At 43.3% G+C, this 13,632-nt stretch overlaps 1 protein-coding gene across 1 annotated transcript; it reads left to right on the top strand.

Moving 5' to 3' along the window:
• The first annotated feature begins 753 nt into the window (after window positions 1–753).
• LOC311112153 (protein sprouty homolog 2-like) lies at window positions 754–5,501 on the top strand. Its single transcript, XM_084155129.1, has 2 exons — window positions 754–1,217; window positions 2,958–5,501. Exon 2 carries the CDS (start codon window positions 3,009–3,011, stop codon window positions 4,068–4,070), a length of 1,062 nt encoding a protein of 353 aa, XP_084011255.1. The 5' UTR covers window positions 754–1,217; window positions 2,958–3,008; the 3' UTR covers window positions 4,071–5,501.
• Window positions 5,502–13,632: the final 8,131 nt, after the last annotated feature.

The raw sequence follows: 13,632 nt of genomic DNA on the forward strand, positions 1-13,632 counted from the left end.
TGACTGCCACTTCCCATGCTTCTCCCTCTGACGTGGGTTTGCTTCCTGTATCTCCCATGAACAATTTACAAGGCATTTGAGAGTTCAAGAGAGTGCCTTTTGAAATGCATGATGCCCCTCCATGTTGCCTCATTCAGAAATGGCCTACTCACACCATCGAATTCCACCCTACATGCATAATCACTCACTCATTTGTGAGTCATCACTCATTTGTGTGTCATCTGAAATTGCTGTCCAATGACAACTTCTGCAAATGGCCCAAGTGAAAACAGGGGCATTTCTTACATCCTATATGGTCCTCTCCTTTGACAATTGCACAGTAATAAGCATATTAAAATAGATTGATAATAGCCTACCCTACAACTTCTTTATTATCAATAGTTTCAATTGCAATAACCAATGGAAACAGAAAAATAGAGGCTATTGTTTTGCAAGAAAGTCTACTTTTAGAACTGGATTCAGTGCTGCTACACACGATCTGAACAAATGCTGCCTATCAAGCTGTAGTAGGATATACCTGATATTCCTTCAATTAACGTAGCCTAGGCTATGTTAGAAAGTTTTTTAATGCCTGAAGTTTCGTCACTGGGAATGTGGCCCGTCCCCTGCAGTTGGGTACAGTTTGATAGCACAGGGTGTGAATGCGAGCCCTGTAGCTACAGCCAATGAGCTGGGACCGGATACGAGATATCCTCTGAAACAGCAACTGCTTTGTCCCCCCTCACTTCCATATGACGCCATTTACAGAATAAACCCGACCTCTTCTCCGGAAAGAGGAAAAAACAAGACGAGAAAAAGTTGAAAGCACCTCAGTGTGCAAGGCAGCCAAACATTCAACAATTACAGCGCGTATTTTTTAGAACTGTCCAGCCTACAACAAACTCGAAGGTCGTTGGCTATTTGTGTAAACTCTACGGAATCAAAAGTATCGCGTGCGCATTTTGTTCACTTTTCTAATTCACAAAAAAGTGGAGAGCCAGCAAGTCCCTAGTGATTCATTCGTTTTTGATAGTATTTCGCCTCGGGTTCTCTCGCAGTGGAATGTATGTCAATGTTTTTGATCTCTTAAAATTGACGTGGATCTGGAAATATTGTTTGTAGCTACTTTTTCATTGCATTGGATTGTGTGGATGGGTTTCCAGATGAATTTAAGTAGGAATAAACTTTCAGAATTTGGAATTTAATTACACAAACGGGGCTGAAGTGGTGCGAACACGGTGAGTTCGTGAAAATAAAGTTTGTATTATTTCAACAACAATGTAGCCTAACTATGGCGGTTGCAATGTTTCAAAGTTTTGAAAAAGTGCAAAGTTGTGGTGCAAGAGTAGACCTACCAATTCAGCTTCATGCATGCTCTCCGACTCGCATTGACTTTCCCCATCCTTTCTCCAACCTTCCCGGTGCAATCCCAGCATTTTTTCATCTGAATAGGCCTACAGCTTCTTGCTCTATAAAGTAGGGTTTTCGTTTTTCCCGTTCTAAATAATGGTCTAGACATCACCCTCTAATTTAAAATAAATGAATAGCCTGTCTGTAGATCATGCATTTTGACTAGATAAATAGACTAAATGCAAATCTGTGAATGGTAGCCTACACATAAACACAGATTTAGCGCAGTTGAAAAGTGTTTTTTTGTCAAATAAAAAATTATACAGAACAAAAATAGAGGGCTATCTTACATTATAGAAGAAAGTTGGAATGATGAAAGTCAATATTTGGATGTTGTATTTATGTTTGGGTGGGGCTATTGGTGTTTATGTTAGGCTATTTGTAATAGGAAATTAGGATTTTTACTTTTCTGACTAGCCTGTCCATTTGTCTGTCAAAATCCCATCTCAAATGTCATGTTAGTTGGGCTCATCAGCTGTTGTACACACACACACTCAAACACGCGCGTCATGCACACCATGTTGTATTAGGCTAATAATTGCCTCCAGGGTGAAATTAAAAATCATTAGAAATGTTAAATTATGAGTCACTCGAAACTATCAGTCAGTTGTTTTTCACTCATTTGGAAATTGTGGCCTCAAGTCTGAAGTCTCTACTTTCTTGTTATGGGATAAGTTTTAATACACAGTTCTACACATATTGTATGCGCATGAAGACATGTTTGAGTGCATCAACTTTTGTTGAAGTTGTAGACTAGGCCTATGTCTCAGCATTGCCTCATGTTCTCTTCCTTGCATGCACTTTATGTTCCCTGCCTATATCTCATTTAATGAAAATAGTTGGTATATAGTTAAGTTCTCCAATCAGAAGGGCCCAACATGCCTACTGTCAATTTCCCAACATACAAAAACATGATCAATCCACTGACTGTTTCATAATGTCAAATCTTTGTTTTTGTTCTCCTATCATATGAAATGGTAAACGAATGGCGAAATGCTGCCTTAGAGGTACTGTTAGGTATATATCATGTTGTTGTTAGGGCGGCAGGTAGCTTAGTGGTTAAGAGCGTTGTGCCAGTACCCGAAAGGTCGCTGGTTCTAATCCCCGAGCCGACTAGGTGAAAAATCTGCCGAAGTACCCTTGAGCAAGGCACTTAACCCTAATTGCTCCTGTAAGTCGCTCTGGATAAGAGCGTCTGCTAAATGACTGAAATGTAAATGTTGTTACCTATCACATCCTTTTAACACCAAACAGAAAGTGCCTTAGGTGTAGGGGAAACGATTGGAATTGGGCATAGGCCTGCACTTTTACATTGGAACAGTCATTCTTAATGTGAGGTGTTGATATATGTGTAAAGCAAAACAACTCCAGTTGGTAGCTAGCAAACCCATGTTGCCAAACCCTTATCTCTTTAATGCATATTTCAGTGGTGTGTGTGTAGAGTTGAGATTTGCATATTGTATGTATTTGCCCACACAGTTGTATCATCAGTTATGATTTACATAGAGTCGTTTCTACTCCAATGTCACCTGGTCGTCTCATATATATTTGCCTGTCTCTCTTTCCAGGACTTCAGATGTGTTCAATGCCAGCCGGAGGGGTCCTTCTTCAGAGCCAAGATGGAGACCAGTACTCAAAATGGCAGTGGTGGCGGAGGGTCGGCCGGCTTGCTGCGTGCTCTGCATGACAGCGGGAGGATACACCGGCCTCACCATGCCCAGGAAGGGCAGCCCGATCCTGGTGTAAACCCCGGCCAGCAGGCCCCTGTGCTCTCGCTGGACCAGATCAGGATCACCGGGAGCAGTAATGAGTACACAGAGGGACCAACGGTGGGACCCATTGTGGTCCCTAGGCCCCCTGGCTCCTTGCCTACCCAGCAGAAGAACGACTTGGTGGAGCCACTGGGCCTGGGGACCAACGAGCAACTGGAGCCCCAGGCCCCCAGGTCCAACCAGTGGAACTTACTCCCCGATCTTCAACAACATCCCCAGCCCACACACTCTACAGTCCCCTCCAGGGATGCCCTATCTCTTTCTTCTAGCACAGAGGGCTCCAGAAGCAGCCCGAGGACCAGTATAGGCAGCATGTCTTCCGTGCAGAGGCTCCTGAGTAGCCCGGCGGTTAGCGAACGGATAATCAGGACCCAGCCCAAACGGGTGGAGCTTAAACAGGAGGAATTGAAGCCCCTGGTGAGTACGGCAGGAGGGGCGGTGGTGGTCACGGTGCCCAGTGGCGGTGCCCCCGCTGCTAGGGAGGGGCTGCTGGTTAAACACACCTACCGCTGTGAGGACTGTGGCCAGTGCAAGTGCCAGGAGTGCATGTGCCCACGCGCCCTGCCCTCCTGCTGGATGTGTGGCCGGCGGTGCGTGTGCTCGGCGCAGAACGTGATAGACTACGGGACTTGCGTGTGCTGCGTTAAGGGCCTGTTCTACCACTGCTCCAGTGACGACGAGGATACATGTGCCGACAAGCCCTTCTCCTGCAGCCAGTCGCACTGCTGCGTGCGCTGGTCGGCCATGGGCCTCCTGTCCCTGTTCCTACCCTGTCTCCTGTGCTACCTCCCGGCTAAAGGGTGTCTCGCCGCGTGCCAGAGCTGCTACGACCGCGTCAAGCGACCGGGCTGCCGGTGTAAGAACACTAACGTAGTCCACTGTAAGAGCGTCAACTGTATACCGACGTAAAGGGAAAGTACATTGGGTGTTGTGGAGAATCGATGGGGGTTGACAACTTTGGGCGACTGAAACGATCACCTCATCACGTTTTGGCACTGTAGTCAGAAGTTGATTGGGGGATTGGCTAAGCTTAGCTGTTTGACGTGGTTTGTGTCGTTTGTTTTCAGCTATGGTTCTTAATACGGGCTGCTTAATCACCAAGTGCCCTGATTTTGTATTGTTATAATCAAAGTCCAGAATGTTAGCCCTTTTGACATTTAATACAACTGATATGCTATGGACAGACTCTCCTGACTAACTTGTTTGTGAATAGTAATCTCAAAAGTATGTAAATTAGCAAATGACCTCTTCAGAGATGTTTTATTTTTGTATATATAATATTTCAACTGTGAAAAGCATTCTGCCAAACCAGAGGCACCTTGATGATAGATCCATATATATTATATAATACAATGTTTAATGTTGTACATTCATGGGAATGTATATCAATCATTTTTTATGTTTGCCTTACAAGAGACGGATATTTACACATCGTATCCCTTCAACTCTACTTGTAAATTGTACAGTGACCCTATAAGAACATCTTTATTTTCTAATTTCAACATTGTTTAGTGTAAAGAATATTTATTTGAAGTTTTATTATTTTATAAAGAAAATATTTATTTTGAGAAGCATCTTAAAAAAACATCAGCCTGTTCAAGTACTCTGATGTTACTGCAAGTTAGGGTTGACTAGGGTTTCAAATTGGATGCATATGTTCACTATGAAATAGACAAATATATTAACGTTTGAAATTAAACCCTGCTGTTTTTGTCAGTTTTTGTGTCTGCATGCCCAATATCTTCAAGCTCTCCTCAGGGTAATGTTTTATTATATCAGATTGGGACATTATATTTTATTGTCTTGGAATTGTCTCGGCAGGGACTGTTTTTCCAATGGACACTTTGCTAGCTTGACCTTATGGCTTCACTGCCCACAACCAATCCTTTGGAATCTACGTAATAACACAAAATGCTACACTGTCAGAGAAACTGACACTTTACATTTAGACTTTTCTGATCTAAATTGATTAAAAAGCAGAATAATAATGCTATATGGATTTGAATCAGAACTTATTTATGTATATTTTTGTAGGAGAAGATCTCCCACCCCTCTACTCACTGCAGCACTTAGTTCAGTAGAATGTTTGGGAGAAGTCTGATAGCACATGCCTCTTCTGAGGTATGTAGCTGGGGGGGTAGAGCAGAGCAGTAACAAACTAACCCATCCATGTTTCCTGTGTGCCAGATGGTAGGGAGGAACATACAACCACATTGTATTTTCCCCCTAGCTCCACATGTTCCACAGCTTCAAACTCAAAACATCAAGCCAGACACCAAGAATGAGGATTTCTCTCTTAGTCTTACTCTTTTATCCAGTTGTGTCACTAGCTATGTTTCCATTAACTTGTCCAGTGATGTTTTGTTGTTGTAGACATTTAGAGTTTGCAAAGAAAATAGAATTTGGCAATCATAATTTATTCTAAAAACACAGTTTCCATCATAATTTGTTGCAATAAAGAGTACTTATGTAAATGTAATATTTCAGTTTTGTATTTTTTTTATACATTTGCAAACATTTGGAGATAATCTATCTTACTTCTTAGTCAAACTCCAAACCCCTACACTGCTCATGATTCCAATTTCTTAGCTTGGACAGCCAGACTAGACTGGACCATTTCCCCAAACTGATTAGAGCTATGAAATAAGGAAAGAGCCATACTGTACGAGTTCACCTCCAAGGGAAACATCTGGCTTTTGTTGAATCATTAAGCTGGGGCTGTAAACTGTTGCTCTGCATCGGGAGGACCGTCGATTGAAGCTGTGGGAACACATTATTTGGTTGTCCTCTCATTCACACACTCAGTGGTAACATCGTATCAGAAATGCTCCCTCAGTCTGAAGCTGACAGGTATAACGCTTCGTTATGTGTTATAACCAGGTACAAGCCTTTGTCTTTTTATAAGGCGTATACTATGTTGTGTCTAACAATGGCTGTTATTTAGTCAGGATCATTATGACATCATAAGAAAACAAGGGGTTCCTTCATGCTTATAAGTCTTCCAACGTGAATACCTTAAATGTACCACTAATATGTGATTGACATGTTCCTTGTGAACAAGCAGCAGATGGCCTTATCCATAGAGAAGACATGGAATAAGGATAACATTTGTTCTGTTGTGTTATCAATGGTTTTGCCAGGAATTCCTCTGGTATGGAGTGTTCCTCTAGGCTAGCTGTTTGAAACATAAGCCGTGTCAATGGTTGACAGCACGCGGACATGTTTGTAACACGGTATGCATGACGAACATTGATTGACAAGCCTAGTCTGACCTGCACGCACTTGTTTGTTATTCGTTTCGGGGGTTGAATGACAGTTCGTCTCACCTCCCCCTTTCATATAATTATCCCCTTTCCACCATTTAATCAGTGGTGGAAAAAAACTCCCATTGGAGTGCATGGGGTTTTTAATGTCACAGTTTTGCAAGGCTTCCCCTTGCCGCTATTGTCTTAATGGTGAATAGAGGGAAAAGGCGGTTGGGGGTGGTTGGGAGGAAGGCCCGCAAAGGGTTAAAGACAGCACTTTAAATGACAAAGGACTAACAGTTTACCCCGCATTCAGCCTCATGTATTCATCCTATTTTCTATGGCCTCTACTATTTTGGCTCTTTAAGCTCCTCTCAACTACCTGCCCCTACTTGGTATTCTCGGAGGGAGATTTTGGGGGTTTCACTCAGTATGTGTGTGTGTCTGAACGTGCACAAGTGTTTCTGGTTGCAGGCAAGGGACACTAGTCGTCAACATGTTATGGGTTCACCAGCAACAAAAGTGGGAACGGGAGGGAAGCTGAAAACTGACACCCTTTTGAAAAGGTGCCATTATGGGTGCATGAGGAGTTCATGATGGAGCGGAATATGGAACTTGCATAACCTGAATACAGGAGAATACATCCTGGATGTTTCCCTTTCACTGTTACATGACTCTATTAAATATAGCAGACTACTTTTTGTCAGGGATGGATAATGATCAGAAGATGGGAACTGATATCCCTCAATTTCTCAGGGACCCCCTAGACTCTCAGGAACTTCCATATACCATTTGTGGTGTGTCCTCACCGCTGCTCTGAACCGAATATCCACGATGTCATGTTCTTATGATAGAAACCTGACAAACTACATTTCCTCCACCACTTCCTTCAAAACATGCACCAAAAACACAGATCGGTTGCTCACTCATCCCAAAAAAAGAAAGAGAGCGAGAGATATAGAGAAAGAGGGTTCGTGTGTGTGTCCCTCATTGCAGCCAGTGACTTGGCAGAGGCAGCGATTGGAGCGGGCCCCCGAATGGCTCTTTGTTGGTTGTAGCCAGGCCCCCGCGCTCCGGCGTTGCTGTGAAGCGGAGTGCTATTGAATCTGCTCACCAAGGCAGAACACTCAACAGGAAGGAAGGAAGGAAGCAGACATTCTTTATACCCCCATTGTCTGACCACTGGGCTTAAGCAATCAAACAGCTATGTGGGGAAAGAGCACAGAGAGAGAGAGGGTAGGGAGACACACTCACGCACACACACACAAAGGAGAGAGAGAGAGAGAGAGCTCACCAAATAGGCAGGATACTGTGGGAGTTAGGGAAGCGGTGGGTAACTGAGCCCTGTCTTTATTCATACATACTTTCTACCAGTCCTCACTTCAACTATCCACTTCACATAAACATCCTGTATTTTGAAGCTGGGCGAAAAGGGTTATATTCCAGAAGTTGAATATGAACCATGTTAAGTGGGAGAGAGGGAATGAGACATGTTCTGAGTGGTCACGGAGGAGTTGTGCTTGAATGCAGCAAATTTAGCGAAACACTTCACTAGCCCCATCTGTAAGTCTTTACTGTGGCATCAGCAAGCTCTTTTCAATTGTATCTCAAACTATTACCATGCACCATTCGTGTCTGAACCTTCTTACAGCTCTACCCAAAGGCCCTAGAGACAGGGTTTCAGAGTGAGAAAGGGATAACATCCCATAATTGCAGTGACTCTCTCTCTACACTTCCTCTCACACAAGCAAGTAGAACATGTCAAAAGCTCTCTATAATGTTGGCTAATTGGCGCAGATTATAGTATTTGAAAAATGTAACTGATATGAATACATCTTTCTCCAGGAACTACAGTACAAGATAATAACCTGATTTTTAAAATGATTTACTTTAGAAGATGTTGCAATGCAGGAAATGCAGGTACAGTATGTTCAGCAGTGCAGGCCAACTAGTATTCAAATCATCCAAACATCAAATTCAAAAAGTGATTTTACTTTGTGTCTCTGACTTGCGGTTGTTCGCATGCCCTTCCTGGAATAGATGAAAGCATGTTTATACGTGACAATGAGCGCTCACAATCTCTCAGAGACCTAGACAGGATACAGCCCTCAGACCTCAAACTGGTATAAACCTGAGTATCAGAACACCAACACCACAACTCGTGGATTTCACAGAAGCAGAGTTCTTGTTTCCATAAGCGCAGGCAAATGTTTGTGGGTGACAGAGGCTGAGTGTGTCGGGTTCCAGTCCCTACCTGACTTCTGTTACCTTTTCTAGTATGTGTGTCTGCTTGTGGGACATCTAAAATGAACTTTCAATGTTTGTATTTAAATGTCTAATCACTCTGCAGCCTAATAATAAAAATATGCACTGTATACGTTTTCACATTTATATAATTCACTATCAGTCTGAAATGTAAAGTAGTTCCCATCAAAAACATAATTTTACACACTACTGTTGTTAATTGTTATAATGGCGCATAACCCATACAATTATAGCACAGTTATATAGCTATAGGATATCAGTTATCCCCATTAGAATTAACTGCGACCGGCTCAAGGTGAATTTAAGGGCAGCCCCGCTGTGAAATCAAAGAAGGGGGCTCTTTAAACTTACGTAACCAGCGTCACAAAGCATTATGTCTCGGTTACACCTCCAAATGAACAATCTGCCTTGTGGCAAATTATTCTGGGAGACTGGAGGGCAGAGGGAGAAAAAGAGAGAGAGAGAGAGAGAGTGAGGGGGGGGGGGGGGGGGAGGGGCAGAGGCCTGCCTGCCTGCCTGGCTGGGTTAATAGATTAGCAGAGAGTTGAAGGGAAGTGCTCGTTAGCCGGAGCGAGTACTAATGAGTATGGAACAGGAGCAGACAGAGAGACGAGACTGTGTGAATCTGTTGTGTGTGTGTGTACGTGTGCGTGTGTATGTGTGGGGGGGATGTATGTCTGGGGACTGACTGGGATTCTAATGGTATAGGAATGAGAAGCCCTCCAAAACTATACCTTTGATCAATATATACAAGGCATCCTAACGCTAAGTAACTAACTAACCAAGAAACTAACTAAGTAAGTGGTCAGGTGGATGTTTAAAAAACCTATCAAGTCAATGGTTTGGAGCAGGATTTGAGAGGACTAATGTGTCTGTATGTTTATTTTAATGTGATTTAAAGAACTAGACACACAGTAGATATACACTGAACAAAAATATAAATGCAACAGGCAACCATTTCTACAATTGTACTGAGTTACAGTTCATATAAGGAAATCAGTCAATTTAAATAAATAAATTAGTCCCTAAGCTATGGATTTCACATGACTGGGAATACAGATATGCATCTGTTGGTCACAGATACCTTTTTTTTTTAAATGTTTGGGGTGTGGATCAGAAAACCAGTCAGTATCTGGTGTGACCACCATTTGCCTCATGCAGCGTGACACATCTCCTTCACATAGAGTTGATCAGGCTGTTGATTGTGGCCTGTGGAATGTTGTCTCACTCCTCTTCAATGGCTGTGTGAAGTTGCTGGATATTGGTGGGAACTGGAACACGCTGTCTTAAACATCCATCCAGAGCATCGCAAACATGCTCAATGGGTGACATGTCTGGTGTGTATTCAGGCCATGGAAGAACTTGGACATTTTCAGCTTCCAGGAATTGTGTACAGATCCTTACTGCATGGGGCCGTGCATTATCATGCTGAAACATGAGGTGATGGAGGTGGATGAATGGCACAAAAATGGGCCTCAGGATCTCGTCACAGAAGGTCTGTGCAAATTGCCATCCATAAATTGCAATTGTGTTCGTTGTCCGTAGCTTATGCCTGCCCATACCATAACCCCACCGCCACCATGGGGCTCTCTGTTCACAACATTGACAAAAGAAAACCGCTCGCCCACACGACACCATACACGATGTCTGCCATCTGCCCGGTACAGTTGAAACTGGCATTAATCTGTGAAGAGCACACTTCTCCAGCATGCCAGTGGCCATCGACGGTGAGCATTTGCCCACTGAAGTTGGTTACGATGCCGAACTGCAGTCAGGTCAAGACCCTGGTGAGGACGACAAGCACGCAGATGAGCTTCCCTGAGACGGTTTCTGACAGTTTGTGCAGAAATTATTCGGTTGTGCAAACCCAGTTTCATCAGCTGTCCGGGTGGCTGGTCTCAGACAATCCCGCAGGTGAAGAAGCCGGATGTGGAGGTCCTGGACTGGCGTGGTTACACCTAGTCTGCGGTTGTGAGGCCGGTTGGACGTACTGCCAAATTCTCTAAAACAACATTGGAAGTGGCTTATGGTAGAGAGATAAACATTCAATTCTCTGGCAACAGCTCCGGTGGACATTCCTGCAGTCAGCATGTCAATTGCATGCTCCCTCAAAACTTGAGACATCTGTGGCATTGTGTTGTGTGACAAAACTACACATTTTAGAGTGGCATTTTATTGTCCCCAGTACAAGGTGCACCTGTCAAATCAAATCAAATCAAAAGTATTGTTCACATACACGTGTTTAGCAGATGTTATTGCGGGTGTAGCGAAATGCTTGTGTTTCAAGCTCCGACAGTGCAGTAATATCTAACAAGTAATATCTAACAATTTCACAACAAATACCCAATACAAACAAATCTAAGTAAAGCAATGGAATTTATCAATAAATATATGGACGAGCAATGTCAGAACGGCATAGACTAAGATACAGTAGAATAGTATAGAATACAGTTGGTGTAATGATCATACTGTTTGATCAGCTTCTTGATTTGCCACACCTGTCAGGTAGATGGATTATCTAGGCAAAGGAGAGATGCTCACTAACAGGGATGTAAACAAATTTGTGCACAACATTTGAGAGAAATATGCTGTTTGTAAGTATGGAACATTTCTGGGATCTTTTATTTCAGCTCATGAAACATGGGACTAACACTTTACATGTTGCGTTTGTATTTTTGTTCAGTATACAGTATATCCCCTTTAATGGGTTTTCATAATGTTGTCAAATGTGCACAAAATATACCTTCAAGGACACTGACACACTAAGATGAACCGCATGACACAAGTCACAAGTCATCCCCTTCATTATTCATTCTTCATCCTTCATCCTTCACACTCTCCAAATACACACAACAAATGAAGCATGCACTGATTAAACAGATGGACGATCAGTCAACCGCCACACAATCGCTTCAGCATCGCAATCCAAAAAAACACAGCTAACGTGGTGTATTTCGTTCATGTTCCGTGTGGCTGTGTCTATGATCAGCAAAATCTTTGAGAGCGCTAGGTGAAAAGGGGGAGGGGTGAGTCAATCATTTACAGTTGTGTGGTTGTGTGTGTGCGTGTGCGAGTGTGTGTGTGTGTGTTCAAAAGCACAGGCTCAGGGGGAGAGATTACATAAAGCAGTGTGGGGCTTGCTGACCCGCCGTCCTGATTGACACGTTGTGTAATAAAAGGCTGACTGTAGCCTTTCAACCCCTCTCTGTCCCAGTTCACAGACAATGGGCGGCTGGAGAGGCAAGACTAATAACAGTCATTTAACATAAATCCGCGGCAGGAAGCGAGGCGTTGTGCTGGCAAATCATTAACCAGTGCACATTTGATGGCGACATCGAGGCGCTGGATGTGCTTTACAGCTTTAGGGGCAATTGTTATCCTGAAAGCAACACTGATCCTCCCGTCCTTGTTAGGGGAGAATATGAATTCTAAATAAATAAATAAAGGACCTAGTGCGGTAGGGGCTTAAATGCCAGACTGGGATTGGTGTCGGTTGGGTTGGTGTGTGTGTGTGTGTTGTGTACATGTGGTTAAATGAGGATTGGTGTGTGTGTGTGTGTGTTGTGTACATGTGGTTAAATGAGGATAAGCTGAACTTTGTTTTGAAGTAATGAAGTCTCTACTGCTATAAGTACTCATTAAATTAGATCTCTGTACCCAGACAAGACACACCGTCCGTGTCTAGCTTGAAAATTCTATGAACATTAATTAAAATGATGTCAATGACAAGGCCTTTTAGTAAGTGTGAAATGTCTTGGCCAACCAAGATATTTTGATTTGAGGCTGGTAAAAAACATTTAACAGCTGCATATCAAACACTTGGTGAATTTTACTGCCTTCCGCCTATGAGGCCAGGCGCCAACTTTGTCCTCAAAAGTTAACCAAACCACTTCATCTCAAGGGAGGGATATTGCATTGAACCCTGCTGCTACTAACCCTTTAAAACACACATAAAAGACCACTCTAATTACAAAGCATAGACCTTCCCTACTACAATACTTGTGCTCATGAACACTGGTTGGACATGGAAGTTCCATCCAAGAAGTACAGTGCATTCGGAAAGTATTCAGACCCCTTGACTTTTTCCAAATTTTTTACATTACAGCCTTATTCTAAAATGGATTAAATTGTTTTTTCCCCTCATCAATCTACACACAATACCTCATAATGACAGCAAAAACAGGTTTTTAGACATTTTTGCTGATTTATAAATGTTTTTAATAAAGATATCACATTTACGTAAGTATTCAGACCCTTAACTCAGTACTTTGTTGAAGCACCTTTGGCAGCGATCACAGCCTCAAGTCGTCTTGGGTATGACGCTACAAGCTTGGCACACCTGTATTTGGGGAGTTTCTCCCATTCTTCTCTGCAGATCCTCTCATGCTCTGTCAGGTTGGATGGGGAGCGTCGCTGCACAGCTATTTTCAGCTCTCTCCAGAGATGTTCGATCGGGTTGAAGTCCGGGCTCTGGCTGGGCCACTCAAGGACATTCAGAGACTTGTCCTGAAGCCACTCCTGTGTTGTCTTGGCTGTGTGCTTAGGGTCGTTGTCCTGTTGGAAGGTGAACCTTTGCCCCAGGCTGAGGTCTTGAGTGCTTTGGAGCAGGTTTTCATCAAGGATCTCTCTGTACTTTGCTCCGTTCATCTTTCCCTCAATCCTGACTAGTCTCTCAGTCCCTACCGCTGAAAAACATCCCCACAGCATGATGCTGCCACCACCATGCTTCACCATAGGGATGGTGCCAGGTTTCCTCCAGATGTGACGCTTGGCATTCAGGCCAAAGAGTTCAATCTTGGTTTCATCAGACCAGAGAATCTTGGTCGCATGGTCTGAGAGTCCTTTAATTTCATTTTGGCAAACTCCAAGAGGGCTGTCATGTGCCTTTTACTGAGGAGTGGCTTCCATCTGGCCACTCTACCATAAAGGCCTTATTGGTGGTGCTGCAGAGATGGTTGTCC

This window comes from Coregonus lavaretus (genome assembly GCF_964263955.1).
Source record: "Coregonus lavaretus genome assembly, chromosome: 38".
Lineage (NCBI taxonomy): Eukaryota > Metazoa > Chordata > Actinopteri > Salmoniformes > Salmonidae > Coregonus > Coregonus lavaretus.

Coding starts and splice junctions, on each gene's coding strand:
- LOC311112153 (XM_084155129.1), top strand. CDS start 3,009: ATGGAGACCAGTACTCAAAATGGCAGTGGTGGCGGAGGGTCGGCCGGC.